The 16,374-nt window shown below is 32.4% G+C and overlaps 1 protein-coding gene across 1 annotated transcript; it reads left to right on the forward strand.

The window, feature by feature from the left end:
• Window positions 1-1,281: 1,281 nt before the first annotated feature.
• On the forward strand, window positions 1,282-15,195 carry LOC128163220 (uncharacterized). The gene is made up of 4 exons (XM_052826762.1): window positions 1,282-1,463; window positions 3,127-3,414; window positions 3,936-4,057; window positions 14,728-15,195. The coding sequence occupies exons 1-4, from the start codon at window positions 1,421-1,423 to the stop codon at window positions 14,950-14,952; spliced, it is 678 nt and encodes a 225-aa protein (XP_052682722.1). The 5' UTR covers window positions 1,282-1,420; the 3' UTR covers window positions 14,953-15,195.
• Window positions 15,196-16,374: the final 1,179 nt, after the last annotated feature.

Consider the following 16,374-nt stretch of genomic DNA (forward strand, 5'->3'; position numbering starts at 1 on the left):
GTCATACAACAGCAAGAAACCACAGCGAATACGAACACTGCATAACGTTAAGAGTTTCACAGTACTTAACAAAGAAAAAACACGTCTACACGATAGACAAAATACTCCGCACTACACGGAAAATATACAAGTACACCGTACTACACGGCAAAAATACAGGTATATCATGCATTTATATCCCAATATAAAGCACACACACTCGACACGTGACCACACAGGAACACGCGCGAGCAAGCACCTATGTTTAACAGTTCTACCTCGTAAAACCAGTATATCAAAAGTAACAAAAAATACTTAATATAAACTCCACAGTAATGTAAAAGACTGAGCCGTAGTTAAATTACAAAAGTATAAAAAGTTTAACTTACCCCTAGTAGGAGAAAGGGTTACTCAAAACCTTAGCTGCTCATACCTGTCATGTAGAAAACGTGGCAACTGTCTGCCTGGTCTGCAGTGCGGAAGTTTAAATAAGGTCAAATCAAACAATAGAAAAGAACTGACCAATACGTACTGTAGCTGACACCGTGTCCAGAGAGGTACACTACCGGTATAAAACTAGTTACACAGAAACGTTTAAGAGGGTCCCTACAGGATACTAATATGTAAAGAAAAAATATAATACCAGTAGATACTGATTTGTGACAGTTTTATTTATCGTTTCCGTCCCTCTTCTGTTTTAAATATCTTTTATTATAATTTTCATAAGCCTGAAAAATCTTCAGAATGTTCGTGTTCATTGCTTGGATTTTCAAATATTAACGATGATTTCTGTTTTGTTTCGTATCAACTACGACAACCGTGCTCTTTGGGAACAATCATAGACGGAACTCTCTAAACAAAAAGCTAACAAACGCAACGCAAAGTTTTAAAAAGACGACGAGCTATTTTAGTATTTTTTTTTAAAAATTGCAATTCCTGATCGTTCTCCAAAAACCTATTATATTTCATAAAGACATATACAGTGAAAACTTTACGGTGTTAATAAGGATTCGCTGATATAGCATGTGATCTGTGCCGATTGCTAATGGGTTCTGCGGTTTTCCTTTACACTGCAATTGACTGACACGGCTTGGCAAACTATCTCAATTTGCAATCTGTTTCGGTAATTTACGATACATTTTATTTAAAGAATCAGATAAAAATACAATATATAAAATTAGCATAAAGTGATTAACAAAATATCGTTTGAATTTAAAATTGTTATTTGGTTTTTTTTTAAAATAGGCAATATCGTCATTTCACATGCCAGCGTTGAGCAGATAAGTATATCAGCCGCCGTTTTGCTTGTTGACATATTTCAAAACACCTGATAAGAAAACTGTTGAAAAAATAGGTAAAACGATTATATTCTACTTCCTTGTCAGAATATCAAACGGTTTTCTTTATTTTATTTCAGTACAACAACATTGGGAAACTCAAAATGATTTGGCAGTTACTTACATTTGTATTTTCTACATTTTTATGTAAGTATGATGTTTTCAATAAACATTTCTATATATACCATTGCTTTTGAATATCCATCAAACACTTGTAAATGCTGATTTATTGTTTTGTCTATCAATTCCAAATATCATTTCGTTCGTTTTCCGGTTACATGCATACATTTTTATGATACCTTGGTCACTCTAGACTTTGTTCCATATCCACCTATTATTCGTTTTTTGTTTTTTGTTTTGTTTTGTTTTGTTTGTTTTTTTTGGGTTTTTTTTTTGGGGGGGGGGATTATTTGTTCAGTTTTTTGTTGTTGTTTTGTTGTTGTTGTTGTTGTTGTTTTTTGTTGTTGTTTTTTTGTTTGTTGTTTGTTTGTTTTTACTTGCAGAGTAAATATTTAAAACATACATCGAATAATATGAATATTTGTTTACGAAATTAAGACGGTCATGACCGGTGATAAAGTAAATATATGTTTGATGAATAGGTTTCTAGGTCTACTTATTCACTGCGAGTAACACTGCATGTACAAAATCCATTGATAATTCACTACGATGTCCCACAAACTGTATTGCATTAACAAGCTGCTAAGTTAAACCCAATAAGAGTTGTTATTTTTTTGTACCTGATTAAGGTGTGAGAGCAGGGATTATATATATATATATATATATATATATATATATATATATATATATATATATATATATATATATATATATATACTGATAAAATACCTTGTTAACCAGTGTTTCAGCTAGTATTCTAAGTTTATTTTATTTGTAAACTTCGTGTAAATAGATACAACATCTAAATTCTCATTTTACATATGTTACATTATGATTGATTTGAGGCGATTTTTTAGAAGACTGTACGAGGTTTGAAAACTTGAAAATTAAAAACATTACCATTAAAATAGTTGTAAATCCCAACTACCAAAATAAACTTGCCCTCTTTATGTACTTTTCTCTATGCTGTATTTTAAAGAAGCATTTATATATGTGAGTTTTTGTCTCATTTTTTATGTTATTTTAATCTTAGGTGTACGCACGAGATACTAGAACTACATGTATTGTAAACGTATTATATTTAACGTGTATGACATTTGGAGGTTTTGAGTTTTCAATTAGTACGCATGTAATACGTTGTTGGTTCAAGATACCATGCCGAACAAACAAGATGCACGGCAAACGTGCTATATAATTGCATAAAGAAGCAAGGGTAATTCTAGATGTATATTAATACTAACTTCATTCAAATGGAGTTTGAAGGTATATACATTATTTTCAACTTGCATTTTACTATAAATTGTAGCAGTAAAAATGCATCAGGTCAATAACCGTTAGCCTATCTAGTTAATTTATTTGACAATAAAGCAATATAACTGGGATAAAAAAAAATACAAGCATATTAAAAATAGTTCACAATATACATGCACCCCTTTTTAATAAAACTGTCTTATTTAAACAAAACCTTATGCTTAACCTTTGCAAATTTAAAACGTAAAACATGTTTTATCAAAACATTCTAATAAAAATCTGATAAAAATAACTAAATCCATTTTTTAAATTATTTATTTTAGCTTTTTAAATTATATCAAAGTTAGCAAATTAGTTCTTTATTTACATAAGGTATTGAAATTGTCCAGCTAATGATATTTACATATATTTACATTGGTGAGTTTTTTCCATTCTTAAGATGGAGTATGTACCGGTGTAGAATTTGAGCCATGCTTCCCTGCAGTTAAAAATGAACCTTGCAACATGACTTGCATAGTTCCTGACTTTACGGAAGTGGTTGAATTTCAATGCAATGGATCATCTAGAGGAGCATGCACTATATTTGGTTGTTCCCCAAATATTATCAAAGAAGGGGGTAATACAGTCATTCTTCAAATACCTTCCCTGTCGTACACCAATGATGCTTGTGAATGGACTTGTACATATGGAGCAACTTCATCACCAGCAACAAAATTAATAATCTACAGTAAGTATGGAAATTACATCATTAAAATATGTGGAATAAAAAAAAAATTTTTAAAAAAGTGGAATATGGTTTTTGTCACATGTCACTTTAATCGACTAAACGCCCGACAACTTTTCGCCTTTCCAATGTATTTCTTTCTTAATGCTGTTAAACACAAAAAATCAAACAACTGCAATTTAATTTTAAACTGTCATCACAATTACAGTCATATCCATTTGAAAAACCAAAAGTAAATTCGTACTGAAATCTATTTTATTTAATTTGAATGATGTGAAGAAATAAATCATACAAAAAGTACCTGTTGAAACCTAAAGCAAATACCATATCCCAAACATTACCAACAATAACTTCTAAAACACTAAATTACAAAACCAATTTTTCTGCAAGTCTTTTACATTATTTCAGAACAATATGTCATATATACATTTTTCACTGTTTCTTTCAAATCTTTTCTTTTAATAAAAGAAATGTGACAAGTATTCGCTAATGGTTATCGAAGAATTTTTTTTATTAAATTTTAGGTGGAATCTCGGATAACATAAACTTATCAGGTCGAAAACATGCAAATGGGGTGAGATTGACTGCAACAGCAGACTGTCTATATCCATATAATCCTATGGTGAATGTCCAATACAGAGAGCAGGTATAATTTTGTAACACTAATCCTCTTTAAACATCACTCAATGTTTTTAATTTTTAAAATAACTAAAAAAAGTTTTATCACATGTATTTAAAAGATGAACATAATATAACATGTAAGTACACGAGATTTCAAACTATTGGTAAAAGTACAATTATTCTTCAACAATTGAAATATCAAGACGGATTTCGTATGGAGAAATATCAAAATGTATTTGTTGGAAGAGCATTTTCTATGTCAGATAATAATCCTATATTCTATACCAAATTCTTTTAAATGTTTTGGCACATAAGGGCTGTTTAAAGAAATTGTAAGGTATTTAACAGACAATATATGATTGTACATATAGAACAGTTGAAAGTGTTTTGAAGATATTTCTTTGATGCTTAGTCAATATTGTCAATATGTAATCTCTATAGCCAATTATTTTCAGTTTTAGCATATGCCTTTGCTGTTTAAGCACACTGACTTCCTGCTCCTGTTTCCTTAAATTTAAATGGGTGTAAATGGTTGTCTTCAAATTTGAAGAACTCGCTTAACAGAGGCTGATGCATTTTATGAGATTTGGATTTAAATGTTTTGTAAATTTGTTTAGAGGGAATGATTTGAATGATTATCAACACAGCATAGTTAAATTATCGGTATTGTGACCTGTAGATTCCTAGTTGAAACTTCCAATAACTGGGTGGGTTCGTCCCTATCACGTGTAATTTCACCTCATTTAAATACATATGGTATTTTAACTAAAGCCTAAGCACGTGTAGATATTGCTTGAAACAAATTCAAACTAATCGCTAACGTTGTGTTTTATGGCAAAAACTATTAATTTTTATATACATTTGTCATGTTTGTAGTAAAGACGTTTATGCGAATTTTTGCGTGTTTACACTTTCAAAATAATCTAGAATTGTTCAATATTGAATGTAAATTCTTTACTGAAAATTTCAAAAGTCAATTTTTCACATTACTAAGTAATTTCTTAATAATCAATTTCAGATCGGTAAAGATTTAACACTACATTCTAATTGACTTAAAATTATTTTGAAACTCAAATATGAAAAACAAAGAGTCTGCACAAACTGTACATTGTATTTTAAATGTAGTTTATGATTCCATTTTAGCTCACCTGAGCTGAAAGCTCAAGTGAGCTATTCTGATCACATTTTGTCCGTCGTCCGTCTGTCCGTCTGTCTGTCCGTCTGTCTGTCCGTCTGTTAACTTTTCACATTTTGAACTTCTTCTCTAAAACCACTGAACCAAATTCAACCAAATTTGGCTCAAAGCATTCATATGGAAAGATGAATATAAATTGCAGAAATGAAAGAAAAATTTTCATTGAAAGCGGAGAAAACCTCAAAACTGTAAAAAAAAAAAAAAAAAAAAAAAGAAAAAAAAGGGGGGGTGTATTTTAAAAAATCTTCTTCTCAAGAACTACTGAGGCAAATTCAACGTAATTTAGCATGAATAATCCTTATGGGAAGGAAAATATAAATTGCAAAAATTAAGTGCTGATTCTGTTTCAAATCTGAGTTATTACGAAAATAATAATAAAGGAAAGGCGTTTTTCAATCAGTTTAATAGCTTCGGGCTCGGCATCCGGACAAATGGGTAGGCAAGACTTGGCCTGGGCAAAACAAAAGATTGGCAGTTATTAATCTGCTAATCTGATTAAAATTTCAGGACATTTGATGGACCAGTATATTTGTATTCGCTGTAAATATTGCTGCAAAATAATGTGTATTTGGAATTGACGATTGCCGATCTGCCCCGGCTTAAATTTCGCCACGGCCCGGGTTTGCATACCCAATTTACCAAGACTCGTATTCCATAATTCTAAAACGAGGTTCTTTGTTTAAAGCAGCCATGACACTATTTGATAAACGGGTCGATCTGACAATGATGAATTTGTTTGTTGTGCAACAGTTCGTGTACGAAGGGAATCTTTGAAACATGCAAAATTCATTGGTGCCGATTTTGTGAAGTAAATTGAGGCTAAATATTTCAATGCGTTGACAGTTTTCACATATGACGGTGGTTTAAGCTTGTGATTTTCGTTTCGTTTTCATTTATGCTTTGTGTTAACCTGGGAACTGTCGCTTGTATTTCCTGATTTTTACGTATCAAATCAAACAGAGACTTCGGAAAATCAAACAGTTTACTGTTTACCTGCGCAAATTAAGCAACATCTGATGTATTAAGAAAGAACTAAAATGCAATTCATTCAGGCTATCGGTAATTCGGTATCATCTTTTGCGTAATGGTAGAATAATGCAATAGGTTTTGTTGAGATGCTCGGCATTTTCTCGAGTTTATTCAGTTTAGATAGAGTTTAATATCGCTGACAGAAATATATAGGTATATACATGTATATGATTCATTTTGAAAAATAAATTGTGTTCTTCATTTGTTATATAGTGCAAGTTTCTTGTGTTTAATCGTTTACAATTTCTATTTACTTACCATATTTGAGTGTCTTAAGCTTCGAATTATAAGCAAGATACAGAGATTTGCTCACAATTCTATGTTTGTACACAGATCTGAGGCCATTCATTTTTTTCCATTTTGAATGCCGAATAGGAAATACCAAGTTAAAAATCTTAAATCTTAAAAATCTTAAGCTGCATGAATGTAATAAACTCATGTGAACAAAATATGACTCAAACCTAGCAAAATTTTGAGCTCATCTTGCTTATAATTTTACAATTGACGCTGAAATTTTGGTTGATCATTATAAATTCTATATGAATAAGAGTATGTTAAATACTTGGTCACAAAAAAATAAAGAATGATATGCTGTATATAATGTGATATGTGAGTAAATAAAAACGACATCGTTAAAACAGTTTCCATAATTCTGACACATTTCTGTTGCGGGGATAAAAGATTTATCGCTATTCGTAAGAAAATATTACAGCGGAAAATTATCCTGGATTGTTGCCATTTGTTATTTTTGAATAAAAATGAAAATAATGGGTGGGCCATAGTAAATTAGAGTGATGTGCCTGTCAATACGGTAAAATTGATTTTTATAGCTCTTTAACATGTCACGTGACAACATTTTTCATACCAGTGTATTCATCAATCAAGTGTGAGTAAAGTTATAAAAGTCACGAGTTTACGCGAAGTAAACAAGAGTCATTTAATTATAATGGAGAAGACAAATTAAGTGTTGAATATATTTAATTTGAGAAATTGAGCGCATTGAGGTGCAATTTTCTTCTTCACATATATACATGTAGGATTTTTTTTTATAAAATACAATAACTATTATATTTTTAAAAAATACAATAACTAGTAAGTAGTTGAGGAAGAAAATGTACCTATATGCTCTCATATATTTTGATCGCTTTATTAAGTGGGGGAGGGGGGCAGAACGAAAATATAGGGAATTAGAAGTTATATAACAGTGTACCCCTACCAAATATTTAGTTCTATATCTTGCGTAGGATTTTCTTATTCTGTGTAAAAACAGTATTTCATGAAGGTACAATGTCAAAGATTACGTGTATGCAAAAATAAGTGTAAAATTCGAATACTTTACAATATTTATTTTTTTTTGTTATTCTACCGAGGGCCATATGGCACAATATCTTTTGAACGCCCATTGTTGCTCAGGTGAGCGATGTGGCCTCTTGTTCTTAGTTGTGTTAGTCATTAATAAAATTAGACTTCAAAATACTTACAGTTTTAAACACCCCATTGGAACGTATCTAAAGCTATAGCCATGGAAAGATATTTTAATAGAATGATATTCTCGAAAAAAAACTTGCAAAAGGCCGGTGTAATGAAGAATAATGACCCCCGTAGAATAATGACCGGGGGTCATTTTTCTACGTAGAATAATGACCCCCCTAGCTGAAGAATAATTGGATTTTTCTGAAGAAAAATGACCCCCATTAAAAAATGCCCCCTCCCCCTAAACATGAATAGAAATTGGTTACCCCGTATCCAAGATAGGACTTTGAAATTACTTAATTTTTTCACTCTGTTCAACTGATTTTGAAGTTATAAACACCGAACTTGTAAATTAATCGCTATATATAGTTTTTCATATCCGAAACAAGTACGCGCAAAACACTCTGACATTGCCACAAATTGATTGTTAACAGTTACGTTACTTCTCTCGTCGACATACGGCGGGAAATGACGCAAATAAAGAAAAATTCATACGAAATGGTAATATTGTGTGATAATTAACGAACAATAATCATGAAAGAATAATCGGTGTAATGATATAAGCAATATTCATTGGTGAATGAATTGTCAATCGAAGAATGATACATATCTATGGTGCATATATCTTTATGGAAAAAGACTAAGGGGGCAGGTAACGTAGGAATATGAATATAAACTTCTTATTTACATTTCTGGGGGAAAATGATTTTTTTTTTAAATCATTCTGCGTTAGTTTTGTTTTCTTCTACGTCATACAAGAACATCAATATTATAAACATTTGTTGTAGTGTTGTTTTGTGATCATGAATATACTTTATTCTTTTAGAGCAAATTTGTGAAGAGTACCTGACTATAGTAAATCTTAATAGATAATAAACACTGATCGATTATAATAAGAAAAGATTGTTTCTGAAAGCGTTGATAAGAGGTTAGGGCCCATGTTAGGGGTTTATATCCCGCTTGATATTGATCACACGATCTTTATTGTATCCAAAGTTACCAATGCTCATGCAAACTATTGAAGCATTAATCATCTTGATATTAACTAAACTTACTAAAGTATGCCGAGGATAAAGTAAAATATACTTTCTGTACGAGTACTCTCAGTACTTTGACGATTTTCCTTATTGGCCATTAACCTCTACTGGCTGCTGTCAATGCCTACTAACTTCAGCTTGGTTATAATGCCTAATAGTGGAGTAAACTTTTCATAATTTTGGTTTCATCATTAATTCTGGGTGATGAACTAGTATACCCAGCAGTTTGTATTGTGGAAATCCTCAATGCAAGTATAATTCATGAACAATATGAAGAATATAGAAGATACGACGGCGAAGCGCGAAGATACGAAGACGAAAGTGCTAAGTTGCGAAGGCGAAGAAGTGATACAACTATCGCTTTTTCGCCTTTGCAACTTCGCACTCTCGCCTTCGAATCATCGCGCTTTCGCCTTTTTAGCTCACCGAGACGAAGTCAATGGGAGCATATGCTATACCCCCGATGTTGGCGTCCGGAGCTGGTTAAAGTTTTAGTTGCAGCTCCTGTATCTAAGCTATTACTTGTCCTCTCTTCACCAAAATTACATGGATGATGCATCTGGACCTACTGAATCTAGTTCCTAACTTTCAGATGCTGGAGGAGGTTAAGGTTTTTGGAGCAGGTTTAAAGTTTTTGTTGCAAGTGCCCTTTAATAGCGATATCTAAGTTACTGCTGGTCCGTACTTCACCAAACTTGCATGGATGGTGTGTCTTATGATACTGATGCACCAGACAGGCTTGAGTGCTGAATCTGAGCTATAGGTTTCGGATCCTGGAGGAGGTTAAGGTTTTTGGAGCTGGTTAAAGTTTTTGTTGCAGGTGCCCTCTAATGGTTATATCTTAGTTACTACTGGTTCTAAATTCATTAAACTTGTATGGATGGTGCGTCTTATGATACTGATGCACCTGACAGACCTAAATGCTGAGTCTGAGCCATAGGTTTCGGATGCTAGATAATGGTAAGTTTTTTTGGAACAGGTAACATGTTTAATAGATAATAGTACTATTTCAAACTTGCATAGCTGATTAAACTGTAATATGAATGAATCACAGATGTAACTTCAGATGCAGAGTTTGATCTCCATTATTAAGGATACTCAAAATACATATCTTTGCTGGTGCCCTCTGATGATGATTTCTTAGTTATTTCAGGTCCTAACTTCACCTAACCTGAATGGATGGTGTGTCTTATGATACAGATGCACCTGACAGGCATGGATGCTGAATCAGAGCCATAGGTTGGAGATGCTGGAGGAGGTAAAAGTTTTAATTGCTGGTGCCCTCTGATGATGATATCTTAGTTATTACTGGTGCTAACCTCACCAATCTTGCATGGATGGTGCGTCTTATGATACTGATGCACCTGACAGGCTTGAATGCTGAATCAGAGCCATAGGTTTATGATTCTTGATGAGGTTTAGTTTTTTGGAACATGTCACATGTTTTATAGATGATAGCTTGCATAGTTGATTTAACTATATTATTAATGAAACGCAGAGGCTGCTTTAGATAACATGAAAATGTATATATGATGTTGAAATATTATAAAATATCGTATCATACGATATTGTATAATATGATAGTGGTTTATATGATATATTATCATATCACATGCAATTGTATTTTATGATATGATATATTTTTATAATATGATTGTATTATATAATATTTTATTTTATCCCATGATATTGTATCATTTATTTGATACAATGTTGTATAAAAATACATTGTATTATACATGTATAATACAATATCATATTATGTATCAAATATGAAACAGTATCATACAATACTATATCATACTATAATATTTACATTCACTTTCTTTCCCTCTATTAAATTGAATTGGTTGATTTGAGTGATATTTATGCACAACACAGAAGACCCAATCACCAAATCTGGTGCGTATGAATACATTTAGTATTCCTTCAGTATTTCTCAAAGAACAAGAACTGACTCATCTCGCGACTTCAAACCGGATAACGACCTGATATTATATTTACGCTGATAAATATTTCATTGATGTAAATATATTTTGACAGTTAAATGAATTCAATTGATTAATTTCTTAGTTTACCAAGAGTATATTCATTAAATTATAGAAAGAAAAATAAAATTGTGTTATTAGAATTTAAAACGCTGTGCACGATTTATGTCAGCATATTTCGGCTGTTCCAGTGGCCATTCCGTTAATTGCGCATTATTCGTTGAATCAGACAGAGCTTTTTTTAAAAAAAGTCATATTTGCGGGAAGGAAATACATGTTTTAAAAACGTAAATATAAGCAATGATTTATTATTTTTTGAAAGATGAGGTCTTATAACTGCAACGATAAGTGCAAACAAATTTTCATAACGCGCTAGCGCGCGTTATACAATTTATATGCACACTTCGTTTCAGTCATGAGACCACATCTTTCAAAAAATAATAAATCAATGCTTAATTATTCAATATAATATCATATGTTTCAATGTTATGATGTATTATTGCAATATGATATTGTTTCATATAATACTATATTGTATTATGTTTTATGATATTCTATTATTTGATAAAATACAATTATAATGTATAACACATTACAATGCCATATCATACGTTACAATATCATATCACAATTTTTTACGGTATGTTATGGTAATATATGATATATATTGTAAGTTTCATAGGATGCAATTTTAATTTTATATTATTGTATTGATTAACATATGAACATATGATTATCATACACATTTTTAACAGATAATATACGATATTGTTTCAAAACAGAATCCATGAATATCCAAGATCATAAAGGATAGTTTTCATATAATATGATAAAGGTGGTCTCATAAAGGTGATGCCTCATAAAGGTGATGCCTCGTCTCGGTGAGCTTTGTAATCTGTGATTACCTATGTTTTATAATTGCGGAGCTCTCCATCGTTTAAAGGGTTCCGAGGCATATTTTGGATTTTTTTTTGTTTATAAAATTAGTAAAAATAAATTATCCAGGAGGATAGGGTCCGGACTCCCTCTCCCGTTTTACTGCGTAAAATTATGAATATTGAATTTTCCAGGGGGGCGGACCCCCTCTCCCCCTCTAGATCCATGCATGAGCAAGGGGTATCGCAAAATGAAATTAGAATGTTACTGTGTCGGTCCACGGTAAACAGACGGCTTGTAAGTGACAGAAGTCTAGAAGTACATATGTACACATTGTGGCGGATATTAAATTTTGTGTGGAGTAGATAATGATTAGGCATAGCCAGCACTGGTAAAAATATATGTTACATGTACACAATAAAATATTTATAAACATTCATAGTAAGCGCGATGGCATAGCGCATGCGTACCAATAATAGCATGGATTAATCGGAAAACCTTGGCGAGTACGGTGCCTGTATTAAAATCTATGCAATCGACCGAGACTTGCTGAATGCAATCAAAAAAGGCGAAAGTGCGAAGATGCGAAGGCCAGAGTGTAAGTTGGGAAGGAGCGATAGTAGCACATTCGCACTTTAGGCATCACATCTTCGCGCTTAATCGTCGCATCTTCGCACTTTTGCTCCTTCGCCTTCGCACTATCGCCTTTGCAACTATAGTCTGTCCCAAGTTATTGCTTCCATCGCTTTTTGATGATTTTTAATAAAATTACACATACCTGTGAAAGAAATACAGTTGAAATCGTTTAAAGGGAATATATCCAAGATATTTTCATTGAACAATTATCCCTTTCCTCTCAGAAAAATTCACAGGAACGAAAACATATTCCTTACGGAGATTTATAATGGGGAATGTTTACATCTTTTCTCCATTCGGAATACACTCGGAATACATCGCGCAATTTTTTAACGTTATCATCCGGGCTTATTAATGGCTGTTGCAATGCAAAATCTCCGTAGACTTTCAATTTCGGGATGTGTATTGAAACCTGAAACGGTAGAGGGGACGTTTCAAAACAGATAATCTGGGCATTTTTTATATTAGCGGATGAACGTAGTTTGAGCACAAAGGTATTTACTATTATTGAAATATCAAGCAAAAAGTGGTGGAAGCAAAAACTCAGGACAGAGTATAAGGTTGAAGTGGCCCTATCGGAACACCATAGATATATGTAAACGTAATTGTTAAGATAACAACCATACCCTGATGCAATACGGAAGGATGTTTATTTTCTAAGATATACCCCTTTTTTTACTTTAAGTTTATTTGAATATGAATTATAATTTCTGTTATTTTCTGTAAACTGCAGCAGTAAAAATTACAATAGTGTAAAGACTATTTCACAAATAATAAAAAAATATACTGAAAAACTTTAATTTACAAGGGGGGTCATTATTCTACAGGGGTCACTTTTCTTCATGTGGAGTGTGCTCATTTTTATGAAAATGACACTTATTCTTCAGGCAAAGGGGTCATTTTTCTACGTAGAATAATGACCGGGGGTCATTTTTCGGCGTAGAATAATGACCGGGGGGTCATTATTCTACGTAGAAAAATGACCCCCGGTCATTATTCTACGGGGGTCATTATTCTTCATTACACCGGCCCTTTCCTCTCATTATTAAGATTAATTAAACTGCTTATAATTAATAACACTGTGCCGGATAATTATGCCAGTACCAAAAAATCTATACATGCCAAATGATAGACCATTGTCTAGAGAGTATATTACCACTTTTGTTTTTAATGTGTTTCATCTAAAAATTAATACCCCATTGGAAAATTATAAATCCCATCAGAGAAATTATTCTCCTAAAGAAAATATTGACATTGCTATAGAATTTTATTTCAAAAAAATCCAATGGGAATTATATTTCCTATAGGAGAATGGTATTTCCTGTAAGAAATTAAAATCTTTTATCGGATTTTATCAAATTCTGTCTGAATTGAAATTCCTATAGGAAGTTCTTGTATTCCGATAGTTTCAAATTTCCTGCAGGAATATTGTTTGGTTTTTTTTCTATGGGAAAATTATTTTCCTGTAGGAATTTATTTCTGAAAGATAAATATCTCACATGACAGATGAGATACACTGATAACAAAGGTGGTTGTAAACTTTTTAGCAATGGTCTATCATGTGGCATATTTCAATTTTTTTTCGATATACGCAGCTTAGTGCAAAAATGCCGATTTGGCACTGGCATAATGTTTAATGATCAAACGAGCGCTCGACAATCAGTGTCTCAGTACTCGGGGTAAATCTACCCAGAGAAACCACCTTATCATAGGGAATCCAAAACAGGGAACCAAACTAAAATAACTCACCTGGGGTTTTTATCATACTATTGGATTACATTTCAGATCCAAAGTTACCTTTTGCTTTGCCTATTTGACTTACCAGAATAACTTTCTTAAATAATTTAAGAATCTTTTCAGCGTTTTCTGCTGATTTGAGAATTATCTAAAAGTTGATTTAAGCCATCGTTAATCATCAACCATATCAAACGTCATTAATTTTAAACATACAGTAACAAAGGTATATGTCTGGGTTTTGTTTTCGTGTACTTTCTCTTTTTTAAAAAATCATGTTGAAAGGTTTTTTTAAAGGACCCATTACTATTAGTTTAATAGAGGATGGAACAGAGATACCTGGTATTTAAGGAATAATTTTGATTCGGATGGTTAGATTGCGTGGGTATATTACGATAAGAATCCGCATAATCAGTAACAATTGGGTACGAACATAAGGGAGCATAAAGAAGGAAGAACTAGAAGACTACATGTACCAATACTGTGGAATCATTAAAATTCGTGGTAACTCAATTTTCGTGGTATTCGTGGGTAACCCTCGGCCACGAATTTACATGAAAGGTTTAGTTTACCTACTGAAACGGAAATCTGACTCATCCACGAAATAACATCCCCACGAATAAGCAAAAACTCCACAATCCGCGAAAATTGGCCCCCACGAAATTAAATGATTCCACAGTAACTTATGTCATTCAATAATAATGGTTTAGTATGTTTTAACTTGTAGACTGGTGGACAGTTTGGTTCCCTTAACCTACAAATTAGTCTTCAGAGTTCCACTTCACCAGGTGCTTGTAATTATAGTATCGAGAAAAGAGTAACTGCAACAGCTGATGTGTCTGGCATCCCGCCCGTTTTGAAAGGGAAAATCGTTTTCTTTAGGATGACATATGCACAGTACCCGTCAGCCAGATCTACTAGTAGTAATGAAGTGGGACCATTCAGCTTTTGAAGTGAAATTCAGTTTGACTTTTAACCATGGATATGTACATGTAGTTTGTGTTAAAACATGGTGCCTTCATTTACACTTTTAATGTATATCATTTGCACAATGTCTGCAAAAGGCATATTCAACGTATGTTTTGTATACAAACGGTGACGAAAAAAAGCTTTTATTTTCCGCGGTTTCTTAACCAGTTTACAAGTTGTTGCTATATAAGACAAATATGTATGTTTATAAAATAATTTACTTCAATGTTGTGAATTTTCTTTAAGAAAGACAATTGTTTACCTTCTAAAAACAAATCAAATTAAATTGACAAAAATAGTTAGAATTTTGTTTCAACAAGGTAAGACTTTCTACTGCATTTCCAAACGTATATTTCGTACTGACATGAGTTAAATCGTTTTAACTGTTTCAACATTAAGTTGGCATTAAATAATGTAAAATCCCAAGAGGGATTCGAACTCATGACTAAAAGATTAGTAGTAAACCAACTACTAAGTAACCAACTGCGCTACGCTGTTAGGTGACAATATTGGGAAATAAACTACTTATATAATTACACTTCATTTTATTGTTTATATCGATAAACAATACGTCACAACATGGAAGTGTCCCATACCACCTTAATAACAATTTCAAAAATTACAAGCAAGAGGTGTCAATGGAGGGGCGATCAACCAGCAAGAGGCGTCAATATAGTGGTAGTCTACAACGTTATTTTAGTTAACACTGTGAAATGACCTGTACTTGGTTAGCTACCATATCTAATTGTATGCTGTTTAAAGTCACTGTGTTAATTTCACCTCCTATTGTTATTGTTGACCACTTGCATCTTCAAACGGTCTCATCCCGTCTGAAATTCACTCAGATGAAGAAAAACAATGTAAGACATTGAAATTAACCTATTCTTCAATATCTCCTCCCAGCCTTCACCCTGTATAACGTAAATACCCGCTTGGCGATTATTTATTATGCCGAAAGTCTCTCGTAAATGTTGTCTATACATGTGCTGCCTATGTTTGGATTTAAGTTTTTAAAAATAAAGGAAAAACGTGTTTTTATTATGAATCTTTTAATGCAATGGTGATGCAGATTGTGAGTTAGAAGGTATTTCAAGATAACAAGCCAAGTGTATGCATGTATAGACAGTCGTACTGATATAAATTGTCGATGTTCAATTGACTATACCGGTATAAGGTTATGCTTCAAAATTACTGGCTCTAGTAATATTAATTTAAGATACATTACAATATAATAAGGTACCATATCATTTGTTATTTTTAATCATTAATACATAAAAATATAACATAAATCACAAAACTATCAGTGATATAAAAATATATTTATGGCTGATTTTACGATGCGTGGACCAAGATGCAAATAAGAGTTGCAAGTCAGAAAATCATTATGGTAAACGTTACTCAAAAA

This window comes from Crassostrea angulata, chromosome 9 (assembly GCF_025612915.1).
Source record: "Crassostrea angulata isolate pt1a10 chromosome 9, ASM2561291v2, whole genome shotgun sequence".
NCBI lineage: Eukaryota > Metazoa > Mollusca > Bivalvia > Ostreida > Ostreidae > Magallana > Magallana angulata.

Coding starts and splice junctions, on each gene's coding strand:
- LOC128163220 (XM_052826762.1), top strand. CDS start 1,421: ATGATTTGGCAGTTACTTACATTTGTATTTTCTACATTTTTAT. Junction 3,415..3,935: donor AACAAAATTAATAATCTACA/GTAAGTATGGAA, acceptor ATTAAATTTTAG/GTGGAATCTCGGATAACATA. Junction 4,058..14,727: donor ATGTCCAATACAGAGAGCAG/GTATAATTTTGT, acceptor TTTAACTTGTAG/ACTGGTGGACAGTTTGGTTC.